The sequence below is a fragment of the Phasianus colchicus genome, chromosome 7, assembly GCF_987193195.1.
Source record: "Phasianus colchicus chromosome 7, bPhaCol1.hap1.1, whole genome shotgun sequence".
NCBI lineage: Eukaryota > Metazoa > Chordata > Aves > Galliformes > Phasianidae > Phasianus > Phasianus colchicus.
In genome coordinates, this window is record NC_143442.1 from 17507488 (window position 1) to 17526078 (window position 18591).

At 35.2% G+C, this 18591-nt stretch overlaps 1 protein-coding gene across 11 annotated transcripts in view; it reads left to right on the forward strand.

Annotated features, from left to right (window-relative positions):
• Positions 1-18591, forward strand: part of LOC116232906 (sodium channel protein type 2 subunit alpha) — a 189772-nt gene that overhangs the window by 169701 nt on the left and 1480 nt on the right. For 8 of the 11 annotated variants that reach the window (XM_090143884.1, XM_090143885.1, XM_090143891.1 and 5 more), the window contains 10 exons: positions 351-471; positions 828-982; positions 1935-2108; positions 4230-4352; positions 10322-10603; positions 11977-12030; positions 13167-13304; positions 15226-15330; positions 16380-16650; positions 16740-18022. In XM_090143884.1, coding sequence (XP_090000010.1) covers positions 351-471; positions 828-982; positions 1935-2108; positions 4230-4352; positions 10322-10603; positions 11977-12030; positions 13167-13304; positions 15226-15330; positions 16380-16650; positions 16740-17935 — 2619 coding nt within the window. In that variant the 3' untranslated portion in view covers positions 17936-18022. Of the gene's footprint in view, positions 1-350; positions 472-827; positions 983-1934; positions 2109-4229; positions 4353-10321; positions 10604-11976; positions 12031-13166; positions 13305-15225; positions 15331-16379; positions 16651-16739; positions 18023-18591 lie in introns of those variants that run through there. The other 3 variants (XM_090143892.1, XM_090143894.1, XM_090143890.1) reach the window with 2 other exon arrangements.

Below are 18591 nucleotides of genomic sequence, written 5' to 3' on the forward strand. Positions count from 1 at the left end.
TAATAAAGCAGTACAAAGTGTGGAAGGCACCCATTCCTAACTTACAGGATTTTTTTTTAAGAATTCTTGTATGTGGCTCAGAATAGTAGTCTAATTATTTCAGCAATTCCTTATATGAAAACATGAAAATATTTTCTTGAGGGAAAATACATAATACAATTTTTCTAATCTTGTGACCTCACCTGTAGAAGAGCAATTTGGCATTATATATTGTATATCAAAAATTATTCTTTTAATTTCAGAGCACGAAATACATGCAAAAGATTTTGATATGCATTTCAAACATTAACATCTATTCAAAATAATTTAAATTTGAAAAAATAATGGTATATGTGGGTTTTAATTCACAGAAATTAAATGCCTCCAGTTCATCAGAAGGCAGCACAGTGGATATTGGACTACCTCCAGAAGGGGAGCAGCCAGAAGTAGAACCTGAAGAATCTCTGGAGCCTGAGGCTTGTTTCACAGAAGGTAGGAAAAGCAAAATATACTCACATGATAAGGCCTAATTTTCTTGGTATGGACTGAGTTCTATTCTTAGTTGAAATCAATAAGCTGACTTGTGATTACAGTTATATTTTCCTTTTGTGTGAGTATCTCCTTCATAGGTGCTGTTGTGGTACTCTCTTTCTACTTGATAGATATTTTAAAAGTTACAGAGTTTCCATTTCAAATATTGAAACTAAGGCCCTCAAATATTCAGAAAGATACTTATTTACAGCCATCTATTGCAGTATTTCTGAAATGAGCCAAATTGCTTTTGTTCATTTTTAATTTCTAATAAATATTAACCTTTTTTTGAAATCTCAATTTATTATCACACTCAGGCTGTGTGCGAAGATTCAAGTGCTGTCAAGTCAGTGTAGAAGATGGGAAAGGGAAAATCTGGTGGAATCTTAGGAAAACATGCTATAAGATTGTTGAACACAACTGGTTTGAGACCTTCATTGTCTTCATGATTCTCCTCAGCAGTGGTGCTCTGGTAAGTTAAGGTGAAACAACTGTGTCTATTTTAAGCAGCAAGCATTTGGAATTACAGTTCATTTTATAGCTACAGTAAACATCAGAATTTAATATCCAATTCAGTGATGTTCTAATGCCAATGTATACGAACAAATATTTGGCATATATTGTGGTGCACTTGTAAGTTTTCTCTCAGGCTATGAAAGAAATTGTTGGATGAGTTCAAAATGTAGCTAGTGTTCATGAAAATAAGAAATCAGCTTCATCAGTCTGGTGCTCACATCTCCATGTTCTTTTTATATACTAGCAACTCTTTTTTCTCAGAAGAGATACATAGAATATGGTTTGATTGCAGAGCTGGGAAGATATCAACAGCAACTTGAATTGCAAAATGAGATGTAAGGTATCATAATGATTCAGTCAGTTTTTTTGCGAAATTGATGTTAAATCAGGTACAATGGGTAAGTACAGAAGCAACTAGTTTCTCATAGCAGGAGCAAAATACATTGCACTTGCTACACTTGCATTTCAGGTCTCAGTGATTCACCATTGATGTAGATCTTCCCTTTTGAAATTTCTGTTCAGAATTGCTTTGTGGGTTGTGCGTGTAGTTTGGGTTCAATTACTCATTTCTCAAAAATATATATCACAAGGCATTATTAAATTTCTAATGCAATATGAATAATTTTGATATAAAGTTTTGATACAAAGTTGGAACTATCACAGGGGAAAGAATGAAAAGGAGATTTGGAGAATAGTATTACAGTATACAGTATTACATTGTCCAGCTCAGCTGAAAGATGAGTACTACAGTGTTATGAAGACTACGGTATTAAGTGAAAGGATATTGGGAAGAATATGTGGCTTATCATCACATATATCTTTTCAAATCAAATACTTTCTTGGCTACTATATCCTGCATTGCAAATTAGGAACTCATTTAATTATAGCCTCAAAAATCTTTTTCACAGGCATTTGAAGATATATACATAGAACAACGTAAAACTATCAAGACCATGCTGGAATATGCTGACAAAGTTTTTACTTACATCTTCATTCTGGAAATGCTTTTAAAATGGGTGGCTTATGGCTTTCAAACCTATTTCACTAATGCATGGTGCTGGCTGGACTTCCTGATTGTTGATGTATGTATTCTTTTTCATTTCATGTATCACAAGCTCTAAAAATCACAGGATTATGTGTTTAGATAAACATACTGCTCTAGCCAAAGGAAGTTTTGTTTTAAAATTGCTGTTGTGATATGGTTTATAATTCTATTTGGAAAAGAAAAATTATGCAGATGAATTTATTATTCTAGATTTTTTTTCTTTTTCTTTTTTTTTTTTTTTTTTTGCTGATATTCTGTAGTTTTATGAAGTTATTGAGCTTTATTGAAAGTATGCTTTTTTGGTAATTTTGCTGTGTGGAATGGATGTTGCTGATCCTCATGAGTTTTAACTGTATGTGGAATTCGAGTATTTGAAAGCAATTGATTTAAAAGTTTCTAACTTTCTATTCCTTTAATGTGTACCCTATCACTTAGTGTGATGAAAGAAAAATACTGCTAGGAACTCTCAGTACTACTCAGTACTTTTGTGCTTTTCACTGTATCACATGTGCAACCTTAAACAGTCACTTAAAAGCTCCAGCTGAGCTCTGTTGAAATGGGTACTCAAGAGATTTTCAAAATGCTGCACCACCAAGCAGATCACATTTTCTGAAGGACCTAGTAGACAGAGTATTGTAATTTCAAGTCTTAACTGCCAAACAGTGTATGCATATTACTGGGTAGCAAAAAATGGAAGACTACAGATCTTTAGCCATGTAGCAGACATCCATTTCCCTTCCATCCTCAATATCCTTACTACATCTGTCTGTGCTAAAAGGGCATCACTCAGTTCTGCATGTGTAATTTCCATAGAATTCAAAGTAAGAGTGTGTCTTGAATCTCTTGTTCACTTCTTCTGATCAGCAGCAGAATTCTGTAGAAACCACTGCATACTTCCCTAGTATTACAGTATGATAGACCAAGAAGTGTTTACTACACGGAGCTTGGCAAACATTCTAATTTTATATCCATACCATCCCTAGAGATCCTATGCTAAAATGTGTCTAGGTGCCACGTTAGAATTCTGTGCTTGAGTAAATCCCTGTGAAATATTTAATGGCATAAGATTATGTAAATCATCATTCAGTAGTGTTCTACAGAGGCTTTGTACTTTACACTGTCATTCTGTGTTCACTGTATTTATCGAAATTATTCACTTCTTATTTGATAATCTGTGGTTTAGTTACTGCAGTGAACTTTATGAATATCTTTCTGAGATTTTCATGGGAATCTTTTTCTATAGCAATTGTTTGCATGGAAAAAAAAAAAAACCACAACAATTTCCACAGTATTTTTTTCAAGTGTTTAGTCAGAGGAGTGAAATAACTAAGCAAAGAGGTTAATGTGGAAATGACAGAAATGAGAGAACAGGAGGGCTGAAAGAGAAAGGCATTAAATTGCAGTAGATGTTAAAATTTTTCTTTACTGGGACCATTCCTTCCAAATGGTCAACTATAAATACATTTCTGAGGATTATTGATGAAAGGTAATTGTATTATTTATTTTACAGCTATTCTGTTTTATTTAATCTGCCTGCAGACCAGACCAGCGTTACACAAGCCAAAATTGATGAAGTTGTTAAAGGATTCACAGGGAATGTAATGAAGTGTGGATATGCCTAACAGTGAAGCTCCTACCATTGTCTAACAGTTGGTTATCAGTTTTGATTAGTCTTGTTAAAACTGAGCAGCGCTGGTAGCTATGGCTGTTGAATAAGATTTTATGGACACTAGAAATTTATGTTTGACCAAACCCCAGTCTGAATGTAGTTTTTGAGAGCTTTTACATTCTCAAGTTCTGAAGATAACATGGAAAGTCTTGTCCTAAATTGAGCATTCCAATTCAGCCAACTTCTGCAAGTTTTCTTTTTGCATGTGACTTCATTTTTCATTAAATACCACCAAATATTGGCTGGTTTATGTGAATTTAGAAGACATTTGTATACCATTCTACAAAGATGATTTCATCAACAGGTACCTAGGATATACTTTTATTCTGCTTTGTGTGACTTGAAAACTTTCTGCGTTACAGAAGGATTCCTAGAGAAAGAGGTCTACCCTTGAATCTTCTTTGAAGTTCAGGGCACATGTCATCCCACCATATGTATCAAAGGATATACAAGATGAATGAGCGCTATTGCCTTTCTGTTTTTGTGTAGGTCTCTTTGGTTAGCTTAACAGCTAATGCCTTGGGCTACTCAGAACTTGGTGCGATTAAATCCCTTAGGACACTAAGAGCTTTGAGACCTCTGAGAGCCTTGTCGCGATTTGAAGGGATGAGGGTAAGAAAAAATGAAAGAATTTGAAATAATGCATGCATACACAGAAGCAATGCATGCAGAATAATCAATGACAAATCCATGCAAAAATGCTGCACCATCATCTTATATATTTTACATTTATCACTAACATATAAGCAAAAGACTTCATCTGCTTATATGAATTCATGTGTTATTGCACACATTGTAACATTTATTTAAGTTTGCTGGCCTTTCAGCAAATTTCATGTTTTCCTGAAGGGCCCAAGGGTTTATCAATTGCATGGATCTCTGGAATTTTACTACATGACTGAATTTATCCTATATGATTAAATCCTCTTACAGCTGAAATAGTTTAAAAAAATCAACGTTTCCTCATAAAAGTATGTGCACATATACATATATATGCATACCTGTGTTTTCCTACAAGTATAGAATGTCATCCATAGTCCATCAAAAAATTGTTAACGTACTATTATGAAAATATTAATTGGCAATTACTGTTACAAATTAAAAGCTTTGTTATGAATCCATATGTAAGAAAATTGGCAGTGATAAAATGCCTTCACTCCTTCAGAGTAGATGACTATTGCATTCTATTTGAGACAGCATTTCTAGCACGCTGAAGATAGAGCTGGTGTTTTGTTTTATGATTTCTGGCTTAAACTGATTGCTTACTGCTTTCTGTATTGACTTTAAAATGTTGATTGTAATCTGCAGAGCACTAAGAAGCCTGAAAACATATGGGAAGACATTTTTGCTGGCAGAGTTGGATAAGTTTGAGAAGTTACTATCTACAGTAATTGTTGCTGTGTCAGTTAACCCTGATTTGTCCTAATTGGCTCTCTCAGTCTATTTTAGTGCAAAGTCAGATTAGTGATTAGTTCAAATCACTTCTTCAGTATACTGGAATGGACAAAGACCTTACATAATCTGCTATGACATGAAAACTCTAGAAATGTTTCTCTTATAGACAGTAATCAATTGGAGATAGAAGATATTTCTAGTTCCAGCCACAAGATGTCTGACATATACGTTCAGAGTCCATATGTCTACCTGGGACACATGGCTATAACTTTAATCAGCAAATGTACCTGATTTGAAAACTTACTGCTGAAATTAAGAGTCTTTGCGTGATCTACCTACTGTGATCGCTGATCTTTGAAACCTTGGGTTAAAAGCTTATTAGTAAACTTTTAAGTCAACTACAGCTTCTTGATTTTCTAGAGAAAATGTGATAGAAATCAAAAGACTTCCAACTAAAAAGGAAATAGGTTTTGATATTCAAATAGAAAATACCATGCACTTGCCTCCAACAAATTTCTGAATCTCACAGATCCTTTCTTGTTGGGCTGTCTAGCCACTCTGCGTTTGCTGTGGTATTCTACCACATCTGTTCTTAAAAATTCCAGAGTGATAAGTTACAGGAAAGGCCTGTTAAAATTAAATAAAAATACTTTTCACACAAAATTTTTGCCGTGCTTTAAAAAGTATGTTGCCTTATTCTTAGTAAATGTAGATTTCTACCCTGCTTAGTAATGAAGTTTAATTTTTCTTTTGTTTCTGAAATTTAGTCTGCACAACACTACCATTTTGAGAGAGCCCTGCATCAGAATATGAATTCTCATAGTTTCCTCAGCGTAATATGTTTTTTTTTTCCTACAGCATTTTTGAACGACTTAGAATTCCTGTGTTCTAAGTAGCTACATGTGCGTAGGTCGCTCTGAAAGTAATACCTCCTATTTATTTCTATGTAAACTACAAGAGATACAAAGAGCACAATAAAGCTATTTGATAGAACATATTCTCAGCTACAAACACTGTTTTTCAACGTAGTCACTAAGATTGGCTATGCATTTTTTCCAGCGATGAACAAGAGTCTGCATGCCGCACTTGTAGAAATCTGCATGGCCATCTGGAATGTGGCTTGTCTAACATCCACTGTTTGGTCTCCATAAACATTCAGGAAGCATTAGTGAATGTCAGTGGCTGCAATGTTTTCCTTACGGAGGAATACAGTGACACCCCTTTGCTTTACCTGCACTTCCACATGAGACTTCACATCATTTTGTCAAACTGCCTCTCTGCTGCCATCTGTCACATGACAACTACATGTAATGGAAAATTGGTGGGAAGGTTCAGCCTCTACTGCCATACTGCCAACATCTGCCTCTGATGTTGTGGGACAACATAATAAAATAAGCGGCATTACTTTCAGAACAGCTCCTGTATTTTCTCTTCTGAACAGAAGAAAAAATATTTGTTTTGAAAATTGCAGAGAAAGTAAAGTTTTCATAATTCTTTATCTTCTGTGTTTATGTTAAAATAGGCACTGATTTTCAGTTAAAAAAAAAATCCTTCAGAACTATGCTGAGAAAAATGTCAACATTTGGGATGTTTTATCAGATAAAGGGCTTGTGTAAAATATCTTTCTAAAAAACACATTAGTTGTTGCTTTTTAATGAGAATGATTAGCAAAAAAACGGAAAACACAACTTTGTGTTTGTGTAGCAAATTCATGAAGTGGAAATTTAGTGTGGAAAGAAGAAAAAAGTAGTGCATTTTGCAACAAAGATTTGGGCATAATTTGCCATCTCGTAACTTTCATGTTGATGCTTTGCCTACTGATTTGATCTGGGTCTGCTGACTGTATCTCTTAGTAAATCATCTGAATAAGAAGGAGATCAATGACTTTAGGAATAGATATAATAATAAGTAGTATATGAAATTAGATAACTTTAGAATAAAAACAGACATGTTTTTGTTATTTAAGCAATTAACTTGTATAATAACATTTTTATGGATATAAAGAATTTTGGATTATTTAAAAAATCCTCAGTCTTAATGTTTTAAAGCTACAGTAGCTCACGTTGGCGAAGAAATTAATTATACAAACTGATTTTAAGATCTGATACCTGGAAATTCAAGATATAATTATTTCTTTGAACTGAAAATATAACACTATAATATGGTGTACATATTTTCATGGGCACTTAAAGTTACTTCCACTGAGCACAAAATGTGGAGCTTCTGGAACAGGTACAGAGATGATCTGAGGACTAAAGCACCTCTCCTACAAAGACAGGCTGAGACAGCTGAGCTTTGAGAAAAGGCTCAGGGTAGACCAGATACTGGCTTTCAAAATACTTAAAGGGAGCTTGTAAGCAGGAAAGAAATCAGCTTCTTTTTATATGGGAAGTGATAGGACAAGAGGGAACAGTTCTACATTAAAAGATGAAAAATTTAGATTAGATGTCAGGGGGAAATTTTTCATTTATAGGGTGATGAGATGCTAGAATAAGCTGTACACATAAGCTGTAGATGTTCCATCCCTGGGGAGTTCAAGGCCAGGTTGGATATGGCCCTGAACAATGTGATCTGGTGCTTGATTTAGTTACTGGGAATCCTGCCTGCAGCAGAGGGCTTAGAAGTAGATGATCTTTGAGGTCCTTCCAACCTAGGCCATTCTATGATTTTATTCTATGACTGTATTTCTTATATAGAAATTCAAGAAGTTCTTCTACACATCTAAAAGTTTTAATCCATTATAGTGTTCTCTAGGATCATGGTTTGTTGTGCCTACACAAATTAATAATTCTAATTAATGGTAAGCGTGTGATGTTTCCGCTGCATCTTCCCATCATACTCTTGATAATGGAAATAAGTTTTAATTTGCATGTGAAGCTTCAGGAAACTGGGCTGTGGGAGTTAAGAATTATGATGAGACATGATCTGTCTGTGTTCTGTCCTGAGTGCTGTCACTCACTGCTATATAGTGTAGGCCCGTACTATTTTTTGGTTTTTTTTATAAGTAAAGGATGCTCTTAAATCTCTTTTCAATGCTTTCTTTTTTTTCTTTTCACTTTTCCACCTTTCTTGTGCCCCTGCTTTGAATGAAAGCCTGGAGGTATCTAGAAGTTTTTTTCATAATACTCAAAATTATATTTTGAGTGTCTTCAAATGATACAGATTTCAAGCTGGTTCTGCTATAGTTTCAGGACTCAGACAATACCAGAGAAAGTATGTCAGTTGTAGAAATTCAGCAGTAATAGAAAGAATAACATGACTTGACCTGCAGCTGTAGCAGAACGAGGAACAGAATTCTCAGGTGAAATGAGACTGAAAACTAGAAAACAAATATCTTCACTTCATTAACTATCTCTTTATATTTCAATTGTCAATATTCAATATCAATATCAGAATTCAATTATCAATAATCAAAATTATTTTAATAAACAATATTTCTACAGCTAAAGATTCTAATCATATTTTTAGGTGGAATAATTGAGATAACCTTAAATAAAAATAATATTTTCTTAGCTAACAGATTTTTGGAAAATGTTACAGAATTGGAAAAAAATCTGTAGCCATTCGTTATGCCAGTCAGACTTCCCGTTTTAATCAGTAACTTCTTAGATCTCCAATTCAAATTAATTCAACATTATTATTAAGGTAATAGTTTCTTTAGGTGGGGCTGCTTCTCACAGCCCTGCAAAGGCACATCACTGGCAAATCTGTGGGTACAAGTCAGCATAAGAGAGCACTGCTGAAATAAATAGTGAGAATAGATTAATCATTAATCTCTTCCCTGCTCATGAGTGATAAAATGCTGTATTGTTTTTGCTTATTGATTTATAATAAATATTGCTAAGCATATTTTATTATGTTTAACAGGTTATTTTGATTTTAAAAATTTCCCTGTTAGAAATAAATGAGTGACTTAAAGTTTGTGGCAAAAAAAAAAAAAAAAAAAATCGAGATTGGCAAGAAGCATGGGAGAGTTCATCCAATGTTCTGTGCTTTAATGGAATCAGAGAATAACTTATATTAATCCTAATTTGTTCCAGCTTCTAAATTTAACATAACACAAGTTTAATTGATGTCATATGAAATTTATAATATTGTCCAAAATGTGGATCACCTCAGAGGTATTATTTTGACATAAAAGGAGCTCTTTTCTTCAGGCCATATCTACTATATGTTATACAGGATGGTAGATCATCACCTACTGTAACATTCAAAGGTTTTATTTTCAGTTATATAAAATAGATATGAATGAAAGTTGACTTGCTTAGATGACTAATTTTGTGAGTAATGGATTCTGTGAAATCCATGAAACATAAATATAAACATAAGGCCAGCATTTTTTACAATTAGAAACAGATAGACTAGTGTACTATAAGATCTGTTGTAGTACCTATGTCATATAACCTGAGTCAGTCATTTATAATCACATCTATATAATACCTGATATCCTGCATTTTTTAGAAACAAAATCTGTGTTAGATTCTATGGAACTGATTCAGTTCTTTTGGAGAAGTGGACAGAGGTGTTCCATAGTTATTACAAAAAGACTTAAAACCAAAGCTACCTGATTTAGGAGTTCATCAATTTCAGTGTTAAATTAAGTCTACTTTAAGTCTTATCTGCTGCTTTCACTACCAGCATTTTTGTGTTCAGATAGTGTGCTGTTTGAACATGGCTGCTTTTCTGCTTTTATGTATAGCCATCCAAATGAACATGGATACATTCCCCAGTTTTATTTAAAAGAAGTTTTAAAATTACTTTCAAGTAAAAATGTGCTCAATAACATTGATTTGGACTGTTTATCCAATAAAAATGTAATAAAGAAAATGTTTTTTGTGCTTGATGCAATCAGTCATTAGAAATATTACAGATACGGTTTTGTAGACGTATATTAATATTAATATACCTATTTTTAAAGTAATTGATTAATGCTCTTTGTTTTGAGAGTTCATTTTATATTTTCTTCTTTTCCCATTATATAAAGCTTCCATTTGCTTCTGTTTGTATGGTTTTCCTTCTAATTATGCTGATACTTTATCTTTTTTCAAAACTCATTTAATATTATAATTCAAAAAGTATAATACAGATTAATACTGAATTAAAGCAGAGTGGTACATTTAACTAAGTCTAATGAAGATAGTAGTGTTTGTGTTCTTACACTGTATCTGGTTTCATTTGTACACCAGGTGGTTGTAAATGCCCTCTTAGGAGCAATTCCATCCATTATGAATGTGCTTCTTGTTTGCCTTATATTCTGGCTGATCTTCAGTATCATGGGAGTAAATCTATTTGCTGGAAAATTTTACTACTGTGTTAACACTACAACTGATGAGAGATTTGATATCAGCCAAATCAACAATTACAGCCAATGTGAGGAGCTCATTAAAAACAATGAAACCGCCAGATGGAAGAATGTGAAAGTTAACTTTGATAATGTAGGCCTTGGTTACCTTTCTTTGCTTCAAGTGGTAAGTCACCACTCCTGAATTTCTATTTCTCTTTTTATATCTCTGTGGTTTGCTTCTAACAGAAAAAGTTATTTCTATTTGTTTCTTTCAGATAGAAATATTTCTCCTCACTTCGTTTGGCATTATGCCTATAAAAATCCTTAAGTAAAGTGTGGAGTATGTGTTTTAAAAATACATACATATATATGTGTGCATACACATGTGTCTGTGTGGAGAACTGTAAGCAGAAATGGATTTTTAACATATATAGAGTGTTTTTTTAACCTTTCTTCAAGTATATATCAGCCTTGCATCTCAGTTCATCTGATTATAGATCAGCCTTGCTTTTCTGTTCGATTATGTATATAGTATGCTGCTTCTTGTTGGAAGTTGAGCTTGGTTTTAAAAGAGCTGAACTTGCAGGGGCATATGTGAAAGTTTGGTGCTTTCAGAATTCTCACAACAGAGATAAAGATCATTAACTTTTAATGATATATTCCTGTTTGTAAAGCTTCTCTAAAATTGAACTTAGATATAACTAAACTTCTTAATATATTTTACAAGGTTCTAATTTAAAACTACTATATAAAAACATGCTTCCTAAGATACTTTGCCAGCAATTCCAAGAATCCTGTGAATTCATATGTTCCAAATTAAATATATTTCTCTTATCTTTCTGATTATTAGCATTTTAATATGTTCTTTAGATTTGGGATCACCTGTGCTTATACAGTGCAATGCATTTTAGGGAGATCCTTCCTCACTAATGACAAGCTAGTTCTTCCTGTTTGTATTATTTTTAATTAGTGTTAATTAATCACGACAAATTTGTTGTCATGTACACAGGAAAAATAGTTATTGCTGATCCAGAGTGGTATTCATTTCTGTGAGCTATAATGTCAAATAAATTTGAATTCTTGCTCAAAAATTCAGTAGTATCACCTCAGCAGTTCATAAGAGTCATCCATTAGAGCCAAGAACTAAGATAACTCTTATGTGTGGATAAGTCTGTGATACTACATAAATAATACGAAGTGTAGAGACTGTAGTGACTAACATAAGAAAAACCAAGCAATTAAATTTACCCAGGATGTGTTGAATCTATATCAAGTATACCTTCTTTGCTCATACACAGAAAATAATTTGTATCGTGTGTTACTCATTATATATAAAAGCTCTTAATTTAATAGAGGTTGTATCCCTTATAGTCAGACACTACAATTTGCTTGTGATTCCCATATATGAATAAAACGTACAATGTTTTATTGCCTATTAACATTACACTGAGCTGGTGTTTTGGATGTTTAAACACACTTAGTCTTTAGCTCTTAAATGTTTCTGACAAGCCATTTCCCAGGAAAAGCATGAGGTAAACACCAGTGTTCTGTTTATAGGCTACATTTAAAGGATGGATGGATATCATGTATGCTGCTGTGGATTCTCGTAATGTAAGTATACTCCCTCAATTCCATCAGTTTGACTGTATGAGCTCTAAGACTTAAGAACATGACTTTAACACCATCTTTTAAAAGTAACAGTAAAAGTGAGAGAACAAGGAGTTATTGCAGTTTTATAGTTAGAGAAAATTGAAACCATAGGAAAAATACAAGAGCTGAAGAAAGCAGAGGAGCAGTCCTAAAAGGTCCGAATTCTCAGTGGTGCAGTTGGACCAAGATTCCTTAATTACACAGCAGACTGAACTGTTGCTATGAAATGCCTTTTCATCTTCTCATTATGTGCATTGAGGTATTAATTACATTTGGAAACAGGCATAGATACACAGCTTAGAGATGACGGTTTGTGCCACTGATCTTTTATTAAAGGTGGGATTTTCACTATCTTCTGCAAACAGACGGACTTTTCTTCAGGGCACAGTTCCTATTCTTAACTTGGCCTGCGAATTTTCATACTGTTTTGCCTTCCCCTTCCTTCCTTGGTGCAAAATTGTGCTCTAAATTTAAGTAAACAACTGAATAAACTATACTGGTGAAGCTCCAAGTTTTTTGTAAGCTACACTCACAACAGGAGGTCTGTTGTAATATAATAAATGTGCACAGCTATACCAAGAAAACATGCTCACTTCAAACATTGTTTGATGCCTTTCTTTAGCCTACCTAGGCTACTGCTAGAACATGTGCTGTAACCTGCATTGGTCAGGTTTTTGAGTTAAAACTCAGGTTAAAATTAGGGTAGATTGCAGTGAGATGTAAAACAATAAGAAAAGAAGTTGTACAAAACTAATATGTAACAAATACTAAAATCCAGGGAAACTTACTTAGTGCCTGTAAGTAGTGAAGCTCTATAAGCCTACACTAGTGGCTTCTGACAAGATACACTAAGATGTTCACAGCTTTAAAAGTTGATGTTTCTGGTTGTGTACAGATTCAGATTGATGATAAACCTAGTTTAAAACAATTGTGCCTTCAATATTTACTCTGCATAATACAGTAACAGTTTTGAAAAATGAAGTATCAAGTTCAATAGCAAAGTCCTTTGCCAAGAACATTACTTCATAAATATTCAGCAACTGTTCAGCTCTGTGTCCACATTTAAACTGAAGCTTAGTGCCTATGCCTTTCTGCAGGTTTTGGATCAGCCTAAGTATGAAGATAATCTGTATATGTATCTTTACTTTGTCATCTTTATAATCTTTGGATCATTCTTTACCTTGAACCTTTTCATTGGTGTCATCATAGACAATTTCAACCAACAGAAAAAAAAGATAAGTATTTCATCATTACTCAGAAAACAAAGCTAAAGGTTGATCTTTTTTGTCCACAAACAATAACTTTATTTTCTTTTCAGGCTTCATTTTAAGATAAATTAACCCACTTTGTATATTAAATACATAAAGTTGATATAGAGCAGTACAATTTGTCTTGATAAATGTTGTTTGACAGACAAGTGACAACAGAAGTCTTTCCATGGTTAGTGAAATATTCAATGCTAATGCAAAGATGTGGATTTCGGATTGGAATCTTTAACAAGATCATAAAAAGACTAACCACTGAAATACTTAAATGCAGCTATAAAACCTCTTAGTTATGTTATTCTCAAATCTCCGAGCTCAGCAGCCTAGATTTCTGAATCGTAATAGTAAGTATTTTAATAAATTTATTTATTCTCCCTTTAGTCTTCATATTTTGTCAACACTGCCTCAAAAGGCAGCAGTGTTTCAGTAACAGAACTGAATTACATTATCTGGCAGGACAGTGAACTGGTGGAAATGCTGCTGGAGTCGTATCTTGAACTTTGTTGAGATGGAGAGAAATTGGCTTTTTTTTCCTACTCAATCCATGTAATAGTTCAAGAATCTTCTGCTTCAAGTCGTGCATTTGTGGTTAGAAAATAAAAGTTGTGAGATATGATTGTATGACTAACTTCTCTAACTTGCTGACGACACCAAGCTGAGTGGTGCGGTCGACACGGTTGAAGGAAGGGATGCCATTCAGAGGGACCTCAAGAGGCTAGAAAGGTGGGCCCAGGTGAACCTGATGAGGTTCAACACAGCAAAGTGCAGAGTTTTGCACTTGGGCTGGAGGCATCCATACAGACTGGAAGGAGCGGTTCTTGAGAGCAGCCCTGTGGAAAAGGACCTGGGGGTCTTGATAGATGAAAAACTTAATATGAGCCAGCAGTGTGTCCTTGCGGCTCAGAAGGCAAATGGTATCCTGGGCTGCATCAAAAGAGGGGTGGCCAGCAGGGACAGAGAGGTGATTGTTCCCCTCTACTCTGCTCTTGTGAGGCCCCATCTGGAATACTGCGTCCAAGTGTGGAGCCCCCAGTACAAGAAAGACAGGGAGCTGTTGGAGAGGGTCCAGAGGAGGGCCACAAAGATGATCAGGGGACTGGAGCACCTCCTCTATGAGGACAGGCTGAGGGAGCTGGGCTTGTTCAGCCTGGAGAAAAGAAGGCTGTGGGGTGACCTCATTGCAGCCTTTCAATACCTAAAGGGAGCCTACAAACAGGAGGGGAATCAACTCTTTGAAAGGGTAGATAACAGCAGGATGAGGGGAGATGGTTTTGAGGGAGGGGAGATTTAGGTTGGACGTCAGGGGGAAATTCTTTACAGAGAGAATGGTGAGGTACTGCAACAGGCTGCCCAGAGAGGTTGTGGATTCCCCGTCCCTAGAGGTGTTCAAGGCCAGATTGGATGGGGCCCTGGGCAGCCTGGTCTAGCATTAAATGAGGAGGTTGGTGGCCCTGCATGTGGCAGGGGGGTTGGAGATTCATGATCCTTGAGGTCCCTTCCAACCCTGGCAATTCTGTGATTCTGTGATTCTCATCTTCCTTAGATATCATAGAAGTCAATTCTAATATTTTGCCAAAATTTACCCAAAGGGAAAACAAGAACACAGGATTGGAATGTTTTGTTCATTCATGTGTATCACCCAAATGAAACAGAAATCTGTCATTTAAAGTTCAAGAATCTTTCAAAGAAAATCCTAAACTTTGAAAGTGACATTTATAAAGCAATTTTTTTGTTACTCATATAGTAATAATCAAGATAAACGGGAACTTATATATCTATTCTAATTTTCCCACAGATTAGAACAAGAGTGATTATTACTAATATGTATTCCTGTTTATAAGTAATCAATAGAAATATATGATTTTAACCAGTTTTTGTCTCTTTGCTTTACTTTGGAGGTCAAGATATTTTTATGACGGAAGAACAGAAGAAATACTACAATGCAATGAAAAAGTTGGGTTCAAAGAAACCACAGAAGCCTATACCACGACCAGCAGTAAGAACAAAAATCTTCTCCTTTTACACTTATTTAAAAACTGTTAGGGGTATGTGTTAGACTGAATTAAGTTGTAACCTGAAAAAAAAAAAAAATATATATATATATATAAAAAAGTTGTCTTCATCTGTAATCCAAAATATTTATCTTTTGCAGCCTCAACATGAAGCACTCCTAACCTTTCCTTTTTTCCCCTTCATTTTCTCTTCATGAATGACAATGACATTATATGTGACATTTTTTTCAAAACAAAGAAAAAGACTAAAACAATCAGCTCTGACAATGTATTTGTCAAAATATGTGGAAGTTTTAGGGCATCGGCCTTTTCAGTCATCAAAGAAGACTGGGAGCAAGTTACCATATTATTGCCTGAAAAAAACACATCCTTTTACCTCTCACATTGATTCCTCCTGCACAATCCATACAATTTTTTTTTCCTCCAGCTCTCCCCTGGCACTTCAAAGCAAAGTTTAGATGGGGCAGTGATTCCAGCTCTGCACTTCTACTTTGGACTGTGGAACTAGCTGAGACACCCACTCAGCCATCAGTAGATTCTCTATAGCTGAAAATGCAAGATGTTGTAAAGGTTATTTTGGTGACATGAAGAGCAGTGAATTTCAGGCTTGAAATTTTTTCTGTGTTTCTTTAAGATTTAAGACAAATGAGGTGCTATTAACTCTCAGCCTCTTTACAATACCCTTCTTTTTTTTTTTCCCCCCCAACTTTTGCCAGGTTAAGAGTTCATTTAATATTGTGACACAAAAGCTTACAGAGAACTTAAGATAGAAAATTGACCTTTGCAACTTCAAAAACTACACCATGAGTATTGAGATATCTTCCTGTTCATGCTTATAGACATAGTATTTGCATTTCTGATTGATTTGTATTTACACGTGCAAACTGGAAAATTCATACAAATGAAAGACTTCATGGAAGACATGAAATCCCCTTACATGCTAGATTTAATTAATTTGTAGAAATTTGGAAAAAAAGAAATTTTACCGCATGCATAATGTAATACAACTTTTTTTTTTTCTTTTTCTTCCCAGAACAAATTCCAAGGCATGGTCTTTGATTTTGTAACAAAACAAGCATTTGATATCAGTATCATGATACTTATCTGCCTTAACATGGTCACAATGATGGTAGAAACAGATGACCAGAGTGAAGACATGGAAAACATTTTATATTGGATTAACCTTGTGTTTATTGTACTTTTCACTGGAGAATTTGTCTTGAAACTGATTTCACTTCGCCATTACTACTTTACCATTGGCTGGAATATTTTTGATTTTGTAGTTGTCATTCTTTCCATAGTAGGTAAGAACAACTCATTTTCATGAAATGGTAATTCTGGGGAAACGGAAATGTAGTAGTATCACTGACTAATCTAACTTGTTTTTCAACAGGAATGTTCTTAGCTGAGATGATTGAGAAATATTTTGTGTCCCCTACTTTGTTCCGAGTCATCCGACTTGCCAGAATAGGTCGCATCCTGCGTCTCATTAAAGGCGCAAAGGGAATCCGCACTCTGCTTTTTGCTCTGATGATGTCTCTTCCTGCTTTGTTCAACATTGGCCTGCTGCTCTTCTTGGTCATGTTTATCTATGCGATATTTGGCATGTCCAACTTTGCCTACGTTAAGAGGGAAGTTGGAATTGATGACATGTTCAACTTTGAAACATTTGGCAACAGCATGATCTGCCTATTTCAAATTACCACATCTGCTGGCTGGGATGGCTTGTTAGCCCCAATTCTTAACAGTGGGGAGCCGGACTGTGACCCTCATAAAGATCACCCAGGGAGCTCTGTTAAAGGCGACTGTGGCAATCCTTCGGTTGGGATTTTCTTCTTTGTCAGCTACATCATCATATCCTTTCTGGTGGTGGTGAACATGTACATTGCTGTCATTCTGGAGAACTTCAGTGTTGCAACTGAAGAAAGTGCTGAGCCCTTGAGCGAGGATGACTTTGAGATGTTCTATGAAGTCTGGGAGAAGTTCGATCCAGATGCAACGCAATTCATAGAGTTCAGTAAACTATCAGATTTTGCAGCTTCGTTAGATCCTCCTCTTCTCATAGCAAAACCAAACAAGGTCCAGCTGATTGCAATGGATCTGCCCATGGTAAGCGGAGACAGAATTCACTGCCTCGACATCTTGTTTGCTTTCACAAAGCGTGTGTTAGGGGAGAGTGGGGAGATGGATGCCCTCAGAATACAGATGGAAGACCGATTTATGGCAGCCAATCCTTCCAAAGTCTCCTATGAACCAATCACAACCACATTAAAACGGAAACAGGAGGAGGTATCTGCTCTCATTATTCAACGTGCTTTCAGGCGTCATCTTTTGAGGCAGAAAGTCAAAAAAGTTTCATGTATATTTAATCAGGATAAAGGTAAAGACGAGGATGATCTGCCCATGAAAGAAGATATGATTATGGATAAATTAAATGAGAACTCCACTCCAGAGAAAACAGATATGACCCCATCCACAACCTCCCCACCATCCTATGATAGCGTAACAAAGCCAGACAAGGATAAATATGAAAAAGACAAATCAGAAAAAGAAGATAAAGGTAAAGACAGCAGGGAAAGTAAAAAGTAACACATAATTCTGTTTGCGATGAACTGTTTACAGCCTGAGAAAATATGTATTTGTGTCCACAGAACTCCTGTAGGAGGTACATGCCAAACTGACAGTTTTTACATATATAAATATATATATAATTATATATATATATATATAGAAGGTCAGTGCCTATAACAAGACAGTGACCCCTCGTCATCAAACTGCAACTCTGTAAAACAGGGTAACATCTTGACAGGAGGTTGTTGTTTTTATTACCAGCTGACACTGCTGAAGAGAAGATAAAATGGCCAATCAGACTGTAGGGACTGGTTTTAAAAAAGGTGCGGACCTAGGAATCTCTGTGTTTAACGTAAAACACTCAGTACAAAAATTGTATCCACTGTTTGCATTTCAACAGCCACATCTGCCATATTTTTACAAAAATCAGTGTTGGTGAACTTATCATTTTTTAATTCACAGGTTGTTTACTATTATATGTGACTATTTTTGTAAATGGGTTTTATGTTGGGGAAGGGGGTATGAGAACCAGGTGTTCTACTCTCGGATTCTCTATATGTACAGACAGAAGTGATCTGCATGAAGGCATGCTGCACTTGTAGTTCATGCATGGAAAAACATGACGTCGCACAAAGCAGCAGAGTCTGACTACTTCCATGTTTCAGGGTGGCTCT